Source organism: Scleropages formosus, chromosome 20 (genome assembly GCF_900964775.1).
Source record: "Scleropages formosus chromosome 20, fSclFor1.1, whole genome shotgun sequence".
Lineage (NCBI taxonomy): Eukaryota > Metazoa > Chordata > Actinopteri > Osteoglossiformes > Osteoglossidae > Scleropages > Scleropages formosus.
This window is the reverse complement of record NC_041825.1, coordinates 21,356,530-21,375,812: the sequence shown is the minus strand read 5'-3', so window position 1 is coordinate 21,375,812 and position 19,283 is coordinate 21,356,530. Positions and strand designations below refer to the sequence as shown.

The following is a 19,283-nucleotide window of genomic DNA, read 5'->3' as shown; positions in this document are numbered from 1 at the left end:
GTGTTCATGAATGGAGTATGTAACTAGCCACCTTGCACATTAACTTAGAGGCATACAATAACAAAACAAGAAATGTCTTTTTTTTCTCATTTAGCTTCATGCAGCCGACACTCAGTGAAGCCTCATTATGGGGTGGGGTACATAGTGAGCCCTTGGGACATGAGGTGGAAAACACTATGTTCAACAGACTGGAACACTGAGTACACACACACACGCAACAGACACTCATAGTTTCTGCAAGCTATTGTCCCAAGATCTGGTGCGTTCCCTGTGTCCCTGTGATGTCAGAGCGGCGGTGCTCTGAAGGTCACAGTAAACAAACCTGTTTTGTTCTTTCAGACGCTCTAATTCATCTGTGCTTTTCGGCTGGGGTGCGGCTCAGTGATGGGAGTTACCCCAAACACACATTCACGTACTTTTCTGTTTCCATGGTATTTCACTACACTGTAAAATAGCATCAGGTCAAGAGGAAAAGTTGAAAAGATGTCACCTGTTAAGAAAATGTGTCCTAAGGCACTTTAAACAGTAGATTTCTTAAAAAGAAATAGCCCTTTACAGAAAACAAATAAATATTGCCTTGGATACTTTGGATAATTTACTTAAGAATCACAAGCCTGCAACTATGTCTGTCTTTCTCCTAATGTAATGCACAAATTGTATTTTCTCAGAGATATCTGTCGCTTTGGAGAAAAGCGACTGCTAAATGAATAAATGTAAATGTAAAATGTACTTTTAACGAGAAGAACTTGCTTTAGACATAAAAAGAAATAATCGATTATTATGATTCCTTAGGCATCATTAATATCTTTCTGTTGTATTGTACTCTATGAAGCCCCCAGGTGCCAAACCCTCATTAGGAGGTTTTCGGGCTGTGAGAGTGTAAAAGAGGACCTTTGTTAGCTAACGAGAGATCAAGAACTTATTTTTCATGTGGAAAAATAAAACTTTTCCCTGTTCACCCAGTGGGACTAGTTATTAATATAGCACCAGAGTGACTGTGAAGCAAGGGACACTGTGATTTTTAAACCCTAACGAGAACCATAAAATAAATTCTACTGAACGGACTTTTTTTATATTCATTTCAGAACTAAAACTTCATTATGCTTCCTAAAGTTTTACACACATTTAAGTTTTTCCATGTAAAATTTTACATATTTCTAATGACAATCATAGTCACTTGAGAATTTGTTGACTGAAAACTACAATAGCAGAGCTGCTTGCATGTATTAGCAGCTGGGTGTAATTCAATTTTAATTGTAAAAACTATTCATTAAATAATCATTGATAGCTTGGATAAAAACAATTAAAAGGAAAAGATAAATTTAGTGAAACAATTGTGTTTTTAAAAGCGCCTGTGGATTTCTAGAAAAGTCTAAAGGTAAAGTAAAAACAGGTGGGTAAAATAAGAGTAATGTTATTTTATTTCCTGCCAAAGGTCCATACTGACCATGCCATGGTGCTCTTTCAGGAGCTGGAAACTGCGGAGCCAGATTCCAGGGTCCAAGTCCAGCTGAGCATCCATGCAGTCCATGGGCCACAGGGACAGACTTCTCCTCATCTGGCCCATCCTGGCCCTCAGAGCCTTCTTCCCTCTGATCAGCATCAGCAGAGACTTGCTGCACGCTTTCATTTTTCTTAAGCAAAGATGTTGGGATCTTGTTCACATCTCAGTCTGGTTACAGAGCTGCTGGTTAAATATTGACATCCACTTTCAGCTTTGGCCAAAACAGATTGTATCGGAAATTATGAGCAATACTTATTTTTAACAAATGTAGTCCAGTGTATATAATATAGTAGTGCATATGTAACAGTTTATATGTAAAACATATGCCTTTGTTAAATAAAAATTATTTTTAAAATTAATAAATTATTAAATGATATTTTAACTATGTGGGGAAAATTAAAGGGTTATAACAATAGCAACAGCAGTAATAATAATCATCATCATTGTTACCACATTGTTGTCATCATCAACATCAAGTACATGAAACAGTGGAACTACATGCTTGAAACTACATTGCATGCACCTCAGTACACATACTGGCAAAAAATATTTGCTTATTTTCCTAATATTTCCATGATATAACCCATTCTGTACATTTATCTTTATACTGTTAATACAGTGTTGTAGAGCAAGAAAAAGCTTCACACCTTTCAATGTTTAATTTGTCTCAATGATGTCTGCTTTTTCAGTCATGTTCAGAAAAGGTTAAGTAGCCTACATTTTCATATTTACATATTTTCTACTCTTTTCACAATTGGATTTACTCAGTTTTTCTAGGCTTTAAAACCTCTAATGTACTGGCAAGCTCTTAGAAAACACAACCCTGCCGAACCATAGAAACAAAATATGAAGAGATTTTTAATCTCACAAAAGTTCACAATGATAAAAATAGATGACCTATTTGGAAATCTGAGGAAACAAAGGGAACAATCTGAATATACCAGAGTAAGAATTCAAACTCCACCTATATGGCACTTTTGTTACTCACTTCTTTACGCATTTTCTTATGTAATGCAAAAGAGAATCTCAAACCACCAGACAAGAAAACTGGGTTAAGAATTGTTTAACTATGTATCTATGGAGCTATTACATCCTAAATATCACAATACTTGATATGTTATTGCTTTAGATTAGACATAATATTCTTAGAAAGAGAGCTCTGCTGTGTTTTATGCATAGAACTGTTGTGTAAGTTCACTTGGAGGAATTTCAGATGATTATCCTTTCAAGACAGTAAAAACAATCTGGTTGCTTTTACTGCTACAGAGTACAGCTCTGGTCAGTATTATTGGCACACTTGCATTTTAGGTATATCATCTAACACCTCTTCGGAAAAAAAGTGGTAAGGGAAACAGCATTGATCTACATTCACTCATTTGTTTGATAGAGAGCATCATAGGAAAACCAATAAAAATTAAAAAAGGGCATGCATGGAAATAGCATAAAAACTGAAATGTTGCCATAGCACAATTATTGGCACCCTTTTGAAAAAGTCAAATCTGTTTGATTAAAAGATCCAGATTCCCACTGTGGTCAAAATTAGACTCACCTGTGATGATTGGTAATGCTTACATTTACATTTATTCATTTAGCAGACGCTTTTCTCCAAAGCGATGTACATCTCATAGAAAATACGAAGTGTACATTACATTAGCAGGAAGAGAAACATAGATGCAGACGTGTGATTCTTAAGTACAGTTAGTTTGTTTCTTCCCATCATATGAACCAATGTTTATCACACAAGTAGTTGCATAAAACTTTATCCAAATATCGCCAATTCCTGATCACCTTCCTAGTAATCTTTTTTTGAGATAGACATAAACATTATTGTTACATGCTTCACATGAATTCAACAGTGAATAATGGCTTTAATGTTTTAAAAACTGCTTTTACACTGGTGAAGATGAGAGCTTTCTGAGACCATCAGAAAAACTTATTACCAAATGTAAAATTTCAGAAGGGTACAAGGCTGTCTCCAGAGACCTTGGCATCCCTGTCTTCACAGTTTGCAATGTGATTAAGAAGTTTACAGCTCAAGGAGCTCTCAAAAACCTTCCAGGACAAAGTGCTAACAGGAAAACTGATCAAAGAGGTCTTCAAAAGTTGGTGTTAACTCTTGAAAAATATCCAAAGAGCTTCAAGCTGACCTGGAGCAATCTGGAGTGAGCTTTACAGGCAAAAGCCAAGGAAGGTTCTGCTATTGAAAGACAAAGATAAAAAGCCATGACTAATATTTACCAAACCTTAACAGAGAAACCAGCATCCTTCTGGAAACATGTTCTGTGGACTGATGAAGCAAGAGCTCTTTGACAAAGACAGGTCACCAGTGATTTATTTTAAAGGCAACAAAATTAAGCTTATAAGGAAAGGAAAACCCTACCTACAGTTAAATATGGTGGAAGTTCCATAATGTTTTGGGGCCACTTTGCTTCCTCTGGTACTGGAGGCCTTAAGCATTAAAAGAATCATGAAATCAGAGTGAAATGTGTTACCCAGTGTCGGAAAATTTGGTATGCGTCAAACATCATGTGTCCTTAAGTATGACAGTGACCCAAAACACACATCCAAAAGCAAAAAAGAATGGTTAAAAAGGAACAAGTGGACTCTGTTAATTGACCAGCAATGAATCCTGCTTGAAATGTTTTAGAAAGAACAGAAATCTGATACTGATAAAAAAAAAGAATGCAGCAAATTTTCAATAGCTGGAAAAAACTGGAAATGAACAGTGGGAGAATCCCCCAGCAAAAAGGTGCAAGAAGCTTAGAGATGGCAATGACAGCCTTCAGATGTTTCTTGTAGCCAAGTCTTGTTCAACCAAGTATTAGGGTGCATTTAATAGCATCCAGGCCATATTTAACAATCCTCTTATTTCCGAAGACAAAATGCAAGCGTCCCAATAATGTTGGCCAGAACTGTATGTCACTACAAGTTTAATTCAGCTTTATTTCCACTATTCTCACAGACACACAAACGTTACAGAGGTTACTTACCACACAGTCCAAGTCCAGATCAAGGAGTAACAGCCACTGCTACAGTATTTCTTCAAGGTCCCACTGCACATTTCTCATATAGTATCTCCCCCGTCTAGGGTGTGTCCCCTCCTTCTTCGGCCTTGCGCCCTGCATTGGCGGGTAAGGCTTCGGCTCGCCCCGACCCCGTTCAGGACGAGCGGCTGGGGACAGTGTGTGTGTGTGTGTGTCTGTTCCCCCGTGTACAGCCTGTGTGTGCAGTAGCAGGTGATTCCCCAAGTGAAACAATTTTGAAACTGACTCATCTCCAGTGATCTGTCAGAACAAATCATTCCACCTCATGCACACGTTTATTGAACTGAAGGTCCATTTTGCTCATCCGTTCTCCTACGTGTCGTACTAAGCTGTCTGCAGCAACAAGTGAGTTTCGTAGTGAAGCGTGTTAAATCCCTACGTCTGCAAAGGGCGATAAGGTTTAACCAGGCAAACATCTGAATCCCTCTTGAAATAGAAGAACAAAAGAATTTTTTAAGAAAATTAAGTACAGGTACTATGACTTTTTGTGTAGAACTCCCAGACTGGACACTTATGGTTTAGGGGTAACTGCTCTGCAACGTCTAAAGGTCCTGTTACTTTCCTGTGTTTTTGTGAGGCTGAAAAGCAGAAAAAAATTAGGCTGTCTTCTAGAAAGGTTTAAAGGACAATGGTCCCGTCTCTTTCAACAGGGAAACAAGAAAAGATGGGAAATTCTGCTGTTTTTCCTAACAGAACAGGGATATTTCCATGTTCCTCATACGTTCATATATTATATACAGTTTAAAATATTTAGCTGTCAATGAAAGGCTTTTTTTTCCCCCAGAAATGACAAAAATTTTTGAAAGTTTTCATTTTAGGATCCGTTTTTCTCAAAAGAAAACATCCCTTTTTTTACTGTTTCAAAACTTAGTAGTAAAAAATGTTGTTTTATTAAATCAGTAATGCAGTTCAGGACACTAAGTTTACATCTGCTCAAAAGTGCAGGTTATGAAACCAAAACAAATGCCAAATGTTATGGCTGATTTATCGAGTAAAGAGGATGTGATACCAGCCGAGCACCAAAAAAGAATCTTTTGCTCATGCAGATAATTTTGGCTACTGAAAGATGCAGTGGACATGTATTATTGTCCTGCATTATGGAATTGTCTAAGTTTAATTCACTGTGTGTTTTTGATCTTTATTCGCTCATTTACAAACCATTATTGGACCGCATTCTGTTGTCCAGAACAAAAAAGGCTCAGACGGCATGTGGGTCTGTAGTTTGAAAATTGAACAAGCCACTTAATCAATTTTGACAAGATGAAAAGCAAATTATGGGGGAATACAGCACTATGCACACAGATCCTACTGTATCCACCGTCTTTGTACAAATAAATCATTGTGCAAGATTTAGGACTCTGTGTTTATTAACCTATTTTGGGTTCAAATCAAAGCATCTAATTCAAACAGACATTAAGGTTTCAGCTCCAGTAATCAGCAAGAATGTGACAGAAAATGTTCATCCTCATCTGATGCTGAATATTGAAAAAAAAAACTTGAGTCGCACAACAGGTTTGACAAGGCTCGCATGGTGTCGTTGCATCTAAAGCAGGGAACATGTGATTTGCTGTAGAAGAAATGAGGGACGTCATCAGAGAGACGTCACCTAAATCAAATGTTTAATGCACACCCTTAGTTCCAGTGTAACAGAGAGGTGGGGTGATATGACGATAGTAAGATTTTCTGGAAAATCTTTAGGAATAGAGTAATAAAAAACAAATACACAAAAGTCCTAGCAATGAATGTATGCCATAAAATCTGTATATTCTAAGAAGAAATACTGTTGTAAAAAATTCAAATTGCAAATATATGAATTTGTGCATTATGAATAAATTAATACATTGACACTATGTACCAGAACAGAAATTGATAAGAACTGCTTCATATATGAAGAATACAATCACAATTTTGATTAAATTAATGGAGATGGTAAAGCCATTCTCTCTACTCTGAACATCAAAAAATTAATAAATTGTATTTATTGTATTTATCAGGCATGCTGATATTAAAGCAAAACAATACAAAATTCTCACTGGAATATTCCTGGCTGCTTTATAGACAGATCACACTGAGATTAAAGTCTATAGACATCCTTACAAACCCATGTCAAGAAGACCTGACATTACTGTATTGACAAGGACCGTGTTATTTTTAAACATGTCAGTTTATGTATCTTTCTCAGTCATGCATGTTATTGTTGAAAATAGAAAATGTCTGTGCAGGCAGTGGGTTGTGTGGTTAAACTTGTTATGTTTGTTACATCAAACATCACTCTCTTTGAGATGCACAGAGTACACAGTATATTCAAATGTGTTCTTTTCTGCACTTCTTTTATTTGTTTGTTTAGCAGATACTTTTCTCCAAAGCAACTCACTGTGCTAAGCTACTTGCAAATATTTACCAATTTATAGAGCTAAGTAATTTTACTTGGGCTGTTCAGAAAAAAGTACATTGTTCACGGGCACTAGAGCAGAAGCAGGACTCCAGCGGGGTCCTTCAAGTCCAAAATAGTGGCTCCAGCCTCTGTGCTGCCTGCTGTGCCCTTTATATAATGGCTTGACTTCCATGGTGAAGGACTAAAGATTGTCTAGAACTGGACACATTGGTATATCTTCAGTCTTCATCTTGTATTCAGTTTCACTACTGCTTTAGCCAACGAAGCACATGGAAAACATTGTTCTTTTTAAAATAGTCTGTTTCAACACAAAAATTATTTACTTTTATTTATCAGAAACTTTTACCAAACTATATCAGGTACTATAGCAGGAACTAAATTGGGCGGCATGTTGTATGTTGGATATGAGGGCAGCAGTATAATCTGAAGGTTGCAAATTAAAGTCTCAGGAGGGGACCTCTGATTAAAGTCTTTAGAAAAATATATAACCGGGCTGTAAAATTTTCACTGTACTGCATAATGGTTTTTCCGACGAAGTGATAAAATCTCACTGAAACTCTCCACATCTATTTTCTGCTTGAAGTCTGCCATCAGATTAGTAGGGAGCATGACTAAGAGCAGGTGATTTCCAACATGCTCTGCAACAAAGAAGTGTGGTACATACTTTTAGAAACCAGGCTCTATAGGAAGAGTCCACGCGTACTGTCCGAAACCACTTCTGCCAAGGAGGGTCAAGGCGAACCGGCACCTAACTCGGCAGCACGGGGCGCAAGGCTGAAGGGGGAGGGAACACGGCCAGGATGGGACGCCAGTCCATCACAAGGCACCCCAAGTAGGACTCAAAACCCCAGACCCACTAGAGCGGGCACAGGCCCAACTCACCATGCCACCGCACCCCCGTCACTGTGATTAAGTTAAAAGTTAAAAACATAGATTTTTATACCTGTATGAAATCTGAGCTGTGTCCATTGCTAATTTACAAAAATACAGTATGAGCTTAACTGGAATAGTGCACAGTATACTCTATATTAATGATTTACATGAGTACAAATGCCTTGCTCTACTAATATGCCTGTCCGGAAGAGTGTTTAAAAATGTCTCCAAGTGTATGTCATAGGGGGGTGCGGTGGCGCAGTGGGTTGGACCACAGTCCTGCTCTCCGGTGGGTCTGGGGTTCGAGTCCCGCTTGGGGTGCCTTGCGATGGACTGGGGTCCCGTCCTGGGTGTGTCCCCTCCCCCTCCGGCCTTACGCCCTGTGTTGCTGGGTAGGCTCCGGTTCCCTGTAACCCCGTATGGGACAAGCGGTTCTGAAAGTGTGTGTGTGTGTGTGTGTGTGTATGTATGTATGTATGTATGTATGTCAGTCAGGGACACCAAGAGCTACAGTTCTGGAAATTCTGGTGATAGCAACAAAGATAACAAATTAATCAAACTCCAGAGTCAAAGGCATGAATGACTTTATCTCACATTCCATAAGTTCTTTCCCAGTCCTTACTCCAAATAAACAATTACACTGATTTACACTACTGCTCAAGAGCTAACTGCCTTATTTGTACCTCCTTAATGGTAACCATGAAAGCATTATATCAAAAATGCTTGCAGGAACACCCAGATTTCAAACTGAACAATAACTGTGTAATGGTGAATGTGAAGGGGAAAGCATAGAAATGCATTAATTACAGGCTTTGCCTATGAGAAATAGTGGTATTCACCATCAGGAAATGGTTACATGATTCCCCTGTCAGATTTGCTGTCACCTGAGTTGTGAAACTATTGCAAGCATGATTGCATTGAATTCTGTTTTTGGTTCATAGCCTTGTGGGCTCACCACTCACAAGGTAAAGCGTGAAGATCAAGTGCAATGCCTGTCAAAGGGTGGAAACAAAGACAGATCTATATGGTCTAGTCACACAAAGGAAATTGGCTCTTGAGAGATGCAATGTTACCACACTGGTAGAGAGAAGCTCTAGTTGTAGAAAATTACAGATTAGATAGAGTAGGTTATACTTTCACACACAGTATACTGTAGGTTCTGGTCCCAGACTTCTCGATAGGAAAAGATCTCCCTCTTGCTTTGGAGTTGCTCTATGTGAGAGGCCCCACTCAGGTGTGGGGATTCCCACTAGGAAACAGGATGAATTTGTCCCAGAGGGTGAGAGAATAACCTCGGTACAGCTACAAGTCACACTGGGGAGCAATCAGGCTGTCGTGTGTGTTTATGTGAAAAATACTAGCTGTACAGTTTCAAGGCTTTCTAGACACTGTGGATGCAGTGACAGAGAAGGTACCATCTACGGATTCTATTGTCCTGCTGGGAGATTTCATTGCACAGAGGGGTAACTGTAAAAGCCTGGAGCTGTGAAATTGGGAAGAACAGCCTACCTGATCTGAACCCAAGTGATTAGCCATAACAAACTCCATGTTCAAGAAGAGTAGATTACAAAGGTACTTAAGAGTACCTAAGGTTAAAGCTTGATGATCAACTCTTTAGTGTTTTGGCTAACCTCAGGTCTTTTGTTCTGAACGCTCGACACTCAAGTAAAGAGGGGAGCTGTACTGACAGCCAATCATCAGGTGGTGTTAAGATAGATGAAGAAACTGGGGTGTCTACTATACAGACCAGAAAGGTAAATGCAAGTAGAAGGTGTGTCCTGAGAACATGCAGTACAAAACCCTTGCTTGGTTAATTGCTGTTTGCAGATGTGGTTGTTAGTCTCACTTAAATTTGATCTTCAACATGCACTAGAGTGGTCTGAAGCTGAGCGGGATGCATTTCGGGTGAAGATCAACACCTCTAAATCTTTGGTGATGGTTCTTTAAAGACATAAGGCAAGTTTTACTCTGCATCCTGGGGTCCTTTTGCAAAGCAGGTGACTTGCAAGGTAGACTAACTGCAGTATTCTAAGCGCTGTACAGAACTATGAGGTTGAAATCAGAGTTGTGTCCTTGGTCAAAGGTCTCAATTTTCCAGTCTTCTTCACCATCCTCAACTGTTGTCACAAGCTTTGAGTAAACTCCAAAAGAACAAGATCATGTGTACAAGCAGCAGAAATGAGATTCTTTGACAGAGCAGCAGGATTCATACTCCATGATAGAACTGCAGAACTCACTGGTCAGGAAAGCTTTTGGAGTAGAGTCACTGTTTATCAAGATTAACAGGAGAAAGTTAAGGAAGTTTTTGGCATTCAGATAAAATGCTACCCAGGTTCTTCCTGCAGAAGGTCTAGCAAGCATGTCGCCATGCTTATACTGGAGATATTACATCTCTGGGCTGGCCTGGGAATGCTTGGAGATCCCATAGTAGCAATTTGAGATTGTTATTGCATTAAGGCAAGTATTATCTATCTTGCTTGGGTTGTTGCCACCATGACCATGACTAGGGAAAGTGGTTTTAAAATTGATGGACTGGTGGAAATAACCAAAAAGGAATCAAACTTCAAAGGGAAAGAGACTTTATTTTCCAGTGTAACTCTAAACATGACACTATGAAGGACTACCAAAAAGAACACTTTCATGCTGGGCTTGCCACTCGTTGACCCATGAGTGGTAGACTGGTTTGCTCTAATCCTTCTTGGTACCTGTCTTCTTCTTTGTCTTGGAATCTATGATTATTTGGGACTGACGCTTAAGCTCGGCCCGGGTGATGACATCACCCTTGTCGTCCCCAATCTCCTCTTCTGTCAAGTAGGTAATAATAAAGAGAGGCAGTGAGTAACCAAAAAGTAAAGTTATCTGCCAATTCCTGATAAAAAAACAAATGCTTTGGGATACAGCTCTACTCAATGGACCACTTCCAGAATAAAACTTGTCTGATTAATTGCTTAAAGCTGGAAAACCTACATCTACACCAGCCATTACTAAATCAGGTTTTTCCAAGGACATTGGTCAAAGGGTGAGTTAACAAGATCATTATGTGATCTGTTGAAAAACCTATTATCTTTGACAAGTAACTAAAACCTGAACCATTAATTACTCAGCAGCACCCAAGTCAATGTCCCATGCAATGCATGCTGTTGCTGGCCATCAACTACATACCAGCTGACTGCATGAGTTCATGTGTTTGCTGAAAAAAATGATTGCCCTTCATCTTCCCATCAAACATATTTCCCTTCCTAATGATGAAATAGCTGAAATTTACAAACAATGTACCACAGTACACAGATGTACAGTCTGGATCTCTCAAGGAGGATCACACCCACCCCATGCACATTGTTAAAAGTCATGAGATCTGAGGAGTGTCTCACCTTCGTACAGGTCCTGAGCATGGGACTTTGGTAATAGTATACGGATATTGTATTCTGGGAGCTTCCCTTCAATGCTGGTGTAGAACTGCAAAGCCAGGAACAGTGGACAATTGTGAATCAGCAGTCAATGATCAGTATATATACAGTTCAACTGTCATGAAAATATTGAGGAAATGGTGTGATCCAGTAAACCAAGGTACAAATAATTTTTTTTTCAATTTGCAAACATTAGTACAAGTAAAAGAGGTTTTATTTATTGATAATTCCATCAGCGTGTCCATCCAACAATCACCACTTGTCAAATGCAGGGTCACATTGGTCTAAATGTTTATCCCAGAAGCCCAGAGCATGAGTCAGAGCATACCCTGGGTACATTCATTCATGCATACACAAACTAAGGGCAATTCAGTCAACACACACACACACACACACACACACACACACCTTCTGAACCGCTTGTCCCATACAGGGTCGCGGGGAACCAGAGCCTATCCGGCAACACAGGGCGTAAGGCCGGAGGGGGAGAGGACATACCCAGGATGGGACGCCAGTCCGTCGCAAGGCACCCCAAGCGGGACTCGAACCCCAGGCCTACTGGAGAGCATGACCTGGTCCAACCCACTGCGCCACCGCACCCCCCATTCAGTCAACAATTGATCCAAAACACATCTTTGGACAGTGAGCAGAAAGTGGAGCACCAGGAAGAAACCCATACAAATATGTGGAGAACATAAACTCTGCACAGACTGGGCCAGATTTGAACCCACATCTGATCCCACAGCGCAAGTGTAATTGTTTTTAATAAGCATTAAAGTACTAAACATTAAATTATCATAATTGTATTCATAATGTAATACATGACTACAGTAATCCCCCAAGATACACCCGTTTGCATTATTAGAATGCAACTTTGCGGGGTAGCATGGTGGCACAGTGAGTAGTGCTGTTGTCTCACAGCGTCTGGGTAGTATGAGAGGACATGGTTTGATCCCCGCTCAGTCCGTGTGGAGTTTGCATGTTCTCCCCATCTCTGTGTTGGTTTCCTTCCACAGTCCAAAGAAATACTGTTAAGGTTCAGAGTGTGTTCCACTGATGCATGGAGGAGTGACCCATTGTAAGTGGTGTACAGTACTATCAGTATAAGTCGCCTCAGGTGAATAAGGGGTAGGCTGGTAATGTTACAGAGTGCTCATTGGAATTTGCTTTGGAGAAAAGCATCTGCTAAATAAATGAATATAACTTTACAAGGAGTTTCATGCCCCTACTTCAACTTGAGAGGCATTTCTTTGTTTTTACGAGGACCAGATCTGGATTTTGCACACCTCCCAACAGTTGAGCAACACAAAACACTACATTTACATTTATTGACTTAGCACATGGTTTTTCTCTAAAGCAACATGAAATGATTGTTACATACTTAGTGGGCACCTTTATCCAAGGTAACTTACAATGCTACATCCACTGCACTATGGGTATTACAGGCTTCAGTCATAGACTGAAGAGTGTTTCATTGTATTTTTAAGGTGTACATCAAGTCTCAAAATTCAGGAAAACTTTTGTGATGGTTAAGCAGGCCTACATATTACTCTGCAGTGATCTGATAGCTCCCAGCCTCATTTTGGCTGCAATAGCAACAAAATCAAGGGGTTTTCCTCCGAATGCTACGCTCAAAAATTTACAGGGGTCAAATGTGTCCACCAGGTAACCAAGTGCATGCTGAGTAAGCTCACCTCTTCCTTCTCCATTTCTCCCATGGCTGCATCAATGTTCTTCTCCTGTAGCTCCTCCTGCACAATCAGGAGCTTCTGCTCCACCTGCATCAGCAGCTCCAACACATAGTCCTCTGAGCTGGGTTCCAGCTCCACCACTGGGGTGTCCGTCTTAATTTGTGGATATAAGCAGAGAGCAGGAGAAAAGACATTAAGAGGGACAAAACCAGAGTAGTATCAAGATGACTTAGGTGAAATTGATGGGGTGCTCAAAAATCACGCTATACCGACCTGCCAACCGCTGAGGCTGGAAAAATACTTGTTACTCTTTTTTTGCGTAAACAGCTTGTTTTGATAACACTAGTCAACAACGCAAAACACACAGCTCACACTGTTGACAGACCAACAGAAGGCTGCGTCATGATGTGCTAAGTGGAAAAATGCCCAGATGATGTGTAAGTGAGTGCTCGGTCGGTAACGCACCGGAGTGATGTGCTGCAGCTTGTTGCTAAGGATCTCCACAACTCCACGGACCATATAAAGCGTATCGGTCACCCGGTCTAGCTGCTCCCTGGCCTCTTTCCGTCTCTGCTGCTCCCTCTGGAGATTGGCCTCATACTCTTCCAACATCTGCTGACGACTGTGGGAAAGCAAGAGGATCTCAGCACACACATTAGATTCTAACACCCAGCAGCATCCGTGCTCATGCTCTCGTCAAATTCAAAAACCATTCCTCGGTTTGAACAGGCAATTTCAGGATTCAATTAAGCCTCCATAATCGCTCTAGTTATACAGCTGGGTAATTTTACTGAAGCAATTTAGGGTAAGTACCTCACTCAAGGGTACAACAACTGGAGGTAGGATTCAAACCTGCAGCCTTTGGGTCCAAAGGCAGTAGCTCTAACCACCAGCTGTTCCTACTCTCATATGTATTATATGTCTTGTCCACATTATACACCAATGCACCAGTACACAATGCTTCCCTCACCTGGACAGCCTGGTATCCCCAGAATACTTCATTTCCTGGAAGCGGGCTTGCAAATGGTCACGCTGTTTTTTCAGATGCTGCAGAGTTCTCTCGTTCTCCTCCTTCAGGTTCTCCAGGTGCTTCTGAGTCTTCCCCTGAGCAATAAACCTCTCCACCACCTCCTGCTCACACACACATACACACATGCAGAGATTGATGACAGTACAGCAGTACAAATGTCAGGAAGGTGTGTACACTCCATTGCTCAGAAAAGCAGGTTCATTACATGAAATCAATTCCAAGAAGGGCTTCATTTAAAAAATCCACAGTGTATTGACAGCAATAGGTCTTCAGAATTACCTGCAGGTGCCTAGACAGGATTCATCACTTAACAAAGAAAACACTTCCGCATCTACAAACCACATGTCAATGTATGTATGTTTGTATGTGTGGCTCCCAGGCATTTACATGTGTGTCTCTGTCGCCAGTGGCTTCCTTGATGCGCTGGAAGGCCTCCTCTATAGCAGAGATGGTTCTCTCTTCCTCTCCACCGGTGGCGCTGGAATGGGACTCGCTGCTCAGCTCATCGGCGTGCATAGCAGCTCGCTGCGCCTGAGCAGAAAGAACGTAAACAAGACCGCAGCAGCTGACCGCTTGCTTTGTGTGCGTCATAGTAATTTCATCTGAACAAATTTTCATGAGAGAAAAATGGCTTCAGTATGGAATTTTTACAGCTGTAGCGCAATAACAACTTGGCAGGTGATGGAGGGGGAGCAAACAATTTTAGCAATAGAACTCAGTGAAGCACTGCACAAATATTGGGGTGGCAAATCAGGCATGCTTAGACCCTGGAGAGACACATCCCCCATGACCTTCTTGTTACACCCTAGACTTCTCTGCACCTTCTTGGTGTGGGCCTTGCACTCCTCAGCCTTCTTCTTGTACTGGGACAGGATGCTCTCTCTCTCCTTGTGCTCCTTGGACACTGACTTCTCTTGCTGCTGCAGCTCCACCTGGACATGAAGGAGAAAAAGAGAACCAGGTAGGTGGGGGCACACAAAGGCAAAGAGCAACACAGGCACAGACATTCACAGAATACTTGATGGAATCCTTACAACTTTACAGGTTTCTATTAAATCTTAAAAAATATACCCTATATGTGAATAACTCAACTGCTGAATGTTATATTGCTTATTGTATTTTATAAAATTGCACGCAGACAAGCAAAACTGGACATAATAGTCAACACTGGATTTATCTATGAAATATCCTTTATTTATAACTTTAAAACTTAATTCAGAAGAATTAATGATCAGTGTATCAGAAGTAGTAGAGCAGTGCCATGGGTATACTGGGTTTGCTACAAGCTCTGATGCCAACACTGGTTAAACTCACGTAGGCCGCATCCCTGGACAGCTGTGCATCATTGTTCATGACCTGCAATTCACGCAGCTCCTGTCTCTGCTTCAGGATCTCAGCCTCCAGGGCATCCAGCTGAGACTGGTAAGTTAGACTCTCATCCTGCAAGGGAGAGAATGTGAAAAGGGTCCATCAAGAGTGAAGAGGATGCTGATCAGTCAGTATTTGGATTAACAACATGGAGACAAGTGTAGCTAAAAAATGTTACTTGCCTCCACTTTATTAAGAAAAAAAATACTTTAAATTTAAAAATTTTTCTTTGTAAACTCTGAGCCCAATCCCCCACTCTAAAGATCCCCGAACAGAATAAACCACAAAGCTTTTATAGACTTAAGGCTGGGGGACTCCAAATCAAATAAGATCTGAGCAGACATACTATGCAGGGCTACCTGCAGATGGCCCTTGATTTTCAGATATCCCCTCATGATGTATTCAGCCTCCTGATACTTCAGTTGGGCTTTCTCAAGCTGGTTCTCCAGGATACGTAATTTCTGTAACACAAAAAACGTGCACACACAAAGGCAAGGAGCCAGACATGGAGTAACATGAGGAATGGTGAACACTGCTTACACAAACACCTCAAACACTGGGGTTTTGTGCTGATAGAAGAAGTGTCTTTGACCTGTTGGGGTTGGTCTTCAGAGATCTCTCCTTCAATCTGTGGACAAGGGCAACATGTCAGGGACCATTAAAAATGTAGAGCTCCCATCTTTATAAAACACAACACAACTCCTCCCATGAGTGTGTTTCAAAGTAAACAAGTCCAAGTGCTTGAGTGGGATGCACCAGTTCCTGGTCTTTAATAAATAATGTCATTTGGACCCTATGTGACACATGTGCTATGGTATAATCACAGGGGATAGATCACAGGGAATGACAGGGTGATCTCTCTCTAGGCCAGTGTGTAAGCAAACCCCAATGAATCCTCTCAAAATTTGCACACAGAACCAATGTTTACTGCTGCCAGTATGTTTTGGGCCCCCCAATATCTGAAGAGTTGTTGTATCACTGTCAATCACTTTTCATATGAGAAGTATTCCGTTCATTTAGTGTTGACTGTTTTACAACTGTTTCAGAGTTACGCTAACATCTAAACTCTCTGGTCACTTTATTAAGTATACTTAGCTATTATTAGCTAATATTAGGTGGGACCTCTTTTGTCTCCAGAACAATATGAACTCATCAGCAAGGTACTGGAAACATTTCACAGGGTTTTTGGGCAATGCTGGCTTGACAGCTTCACTGTTTCTGCAAATTCTTTGGCAGCACATTTATTCTGCAAACATCGCATTTCACCTCATCTCGAAGATGCTCTGTTGGCTTGAGATTGTGCAGGGACTGTTCAGTCCACTGGAGTACAGTAAAGGTTCTTTTATGTTTGTAGAACCATCCTCAGATGATGTATACTTTGTTACATGATGCACTATAGATCCTGCTGGAAGTATCAGCTTGAGAAAGGATGCACCTGCAGGTATAGGTCTACCAGGATGCAGGCAGTCTGTGACATTGAAACAATGCTCAGATGTTACTGAGAAACTTAATGTGTGCCAAAAAACATTACCCATACCATTACACCACCACCACGCTGTATCATTAACAGCAAGCAGGAGGAGTCCATGGATTGATTATTTTACGCCAGTCTCTTACTTTGCCATCAGTACGCTGAAACAGAACCTGGGATTCGACAGACCAGCCAACATTTTTCCAGTGTTCAGTCATCACCAGTTTTGGTGCTGCAGGTCCACTGGAACCTCTTATTCTTGTTATGAGCTCACAACAGATGAACTTGGCATGGTCTTCCGTTGCTGTAGCCCATCTATTTCAGGACTCCAAGTTGTGCACTCTCTTGTACTTAGCTGTTATCTTGTGATCTTCTTGTTAGCTTTGACACATCTGGCCATTCTCTTCTAACCTCTTTCTTTAACAAGGGGTATTCCCCACAGAAGTGCTGCTGAGTGGATGCAGCAAATTCTAGAAATATAGTGGGTGAAAATCCCAGGAGGGTGCTGGCAGCAAAAACAATCATGCCATGTTCAAAGTCACTTAGATCACACACACACAATGCTCAACATTATAGCAGCGGGGGGGTGGGACCCTTCCCAATATGTAGTATTGTCTTCATTCTTTTTGTGTTCCTGATGGCTGAGTCACTGGAGCGGGTTATTGTGTATTTGTTGTCCAATGTCAGTATGTCTTATGTCATAGTCGATGTCCACCATGGGTTTGGGTATGTTTTGAGAAGGAGAACCAAGGGTTTGTGCTTATGTTGCACCTTGTAGCACATGAAAACAAGAGCTTGAAGCACAATCCTTGGCTCCCTGAGGCTTCTGTTGTCACAATATACTGAGTCAAAATCACATGTCTCGTTAACTGTAGGGTGTGAATTGTACCTGTATACAGCCAGGTTTACATAATAAGATGACTGGTGAGTGTATTTAGTTGACTCCAGTGTGACTTTGAGTGTTAAGTCATTGACAATGAATTACTCATTTATACAGGCTGGTCATTTTTACAAGAGCAGTTCAAGGTAAGTACCTTGTTCAGTGGTACCACAGTAGGAGATGGAGTTTGAACTTGGGTCGAGTGTAAGGTGCCTGTTCTAACCACTAGACTCCATGCTGCCCCAACTTATTCACAGGTGCTTATTATTGGGCCTGTGTCTTATCAGTATTGCTGAGATTCCCTTCTTAGCAAGGAAGCACCACCACGCATGTGTACCATGTACCTTGTCCTCCTCCCTTCTGTCCTGTGCAGCAAAATGGCTGCCTTCACGCGCGGACTTCGCTCTGCAATATTGCAGCTTCAGTTCCTCCAGGTGGCGTCGGCGAGTCTCTGTTTGGTGCTTTACGGCATTCAGTTTCTTCACTTTATCACAAACTTTTTGGTCAAGTTTCCTGAGCGCTTCCTGTCCAGCAGAGGAAGACATAACCAGTTTAGTAGTTTCTCTGTTCGTACTGCCTGTGACAAAGGAAAGTTTATGTTCTACTTTCTGTGTTCCTTATACAGCAGAATATAATTTAAACATAGAAATAATCAGAAAAGGCTCACCTCCCCTGATTTATTCTTCAAGCCAGATTTTTCCATCTTTCTGTCTTGAAACACATTGCTCATCATCTGTTCATCCTCCTGAATTGCAGCAGACAGCAGAAATGAAGACGGAGATCAGGGAACCCGACTCAGACCAATGGGTTTGTTCCAGCTCAGCTTCTCTACAGGTATCACTTTGTTAAAACTAGCCAGCAGCTGTCCATACGCTACAGGAACTGTGCTATGTTCAAGATCAGGGGTGACATATTAAAACAGTGTTATGAGAAAGTAATTAATTGTCAGGGTTATGAATTTTCATGACCACAATGGACTAGGTACACATAGCTGTACTTTTTAAAACTTTTACAATGAGGATACGCACAGTGTGTGTTTCAGCCAACCTCCTACGCAGCTTCTCGTTCTCCTGTCGGAGATTGTGTATGGACTCCTTGTTCCTCTTCATCGTGGCCTGAGAGCTCTCATAATAGGCACTTTTGTCCCACTCTGTCAAAAATATATTTATCCATATATTATGCATATATATTTAACTGCATGAATTCTAGCGGATAGATATTACATTTTTTAAGAACTACCTACATAAAATAGACGCTTTGCCCTACTGTACATTATCAGTAACGAGGTGTATCACAAACAGCTATGGGGAAAAATTGATAGTTGCATACCAAGCAGCTGAATTTTCTGCTGCATCTCCGCTATTTGGTCATGAAGGGGAAGCTTATTGTCCTCAGAACTGAAAGGGCCTGGCATTTTGACTTCTAATATGAAGCAGTGCCTTTCAAAACGAAAGAAAGCTCTCTATCTGCCTGTTGTGGACGAGAAAAGTCTCAATAAAAGCGTAGTCCTTGGGTTGCCTAGTAACCAAAGGCGGTCCCCAAATTTAATACTGGCTAGCAAACCAATCAAAGCCTCCGATTATTGTGACGCCACATGTTAGCCGTTTTTATTATTATTTA

The 19,283-nt window shown here is 40.9% G+C and overlaps 1 protein-coding gene across 1 annotated transcript; it reads right to left on the bottom strand.

The window, feature by feature from the left end:
• Positions 1-10,408: 10,408 nt before the first annotated feature.
• On the bottom strand, positions 10,409-19,146 carry LOC108939942 (coiled-coil domain-containing protein 151-like). The gene is made up of 14 exons (XM_018761635.2): positions 18,993-19,146; positions 18,692-18,813; positions 18,331-18,408; positions 18,008-18,187; positions 15,905-15,940; positions 15,672-15,773; positions 15,259-15,384; positions 14,766-14,876; positions 14,332-14,475; positions 13,885-14,045; positions 13,380-13,536; positions 12,918-13,067; positions 11,188-11,272; positions 10,409-10,620 (listed from the first exon to the last, which is right to left on the bottom strand). The coding sequence occupies exons 1-14, from the start codon at positions 19,075-19,077 to the stop codon at positions 10,505-10,507; spliced, it is 1,653 nt and encodes a 550-aa protein (XP_018617151.2). The 5' UTR covers positions 19,078-19,146; the 3' UTR covers positions 10,409-10,504.
• Between the last annotated feature and the right edge of the window lie 137 nt (positions 19,147-19,283).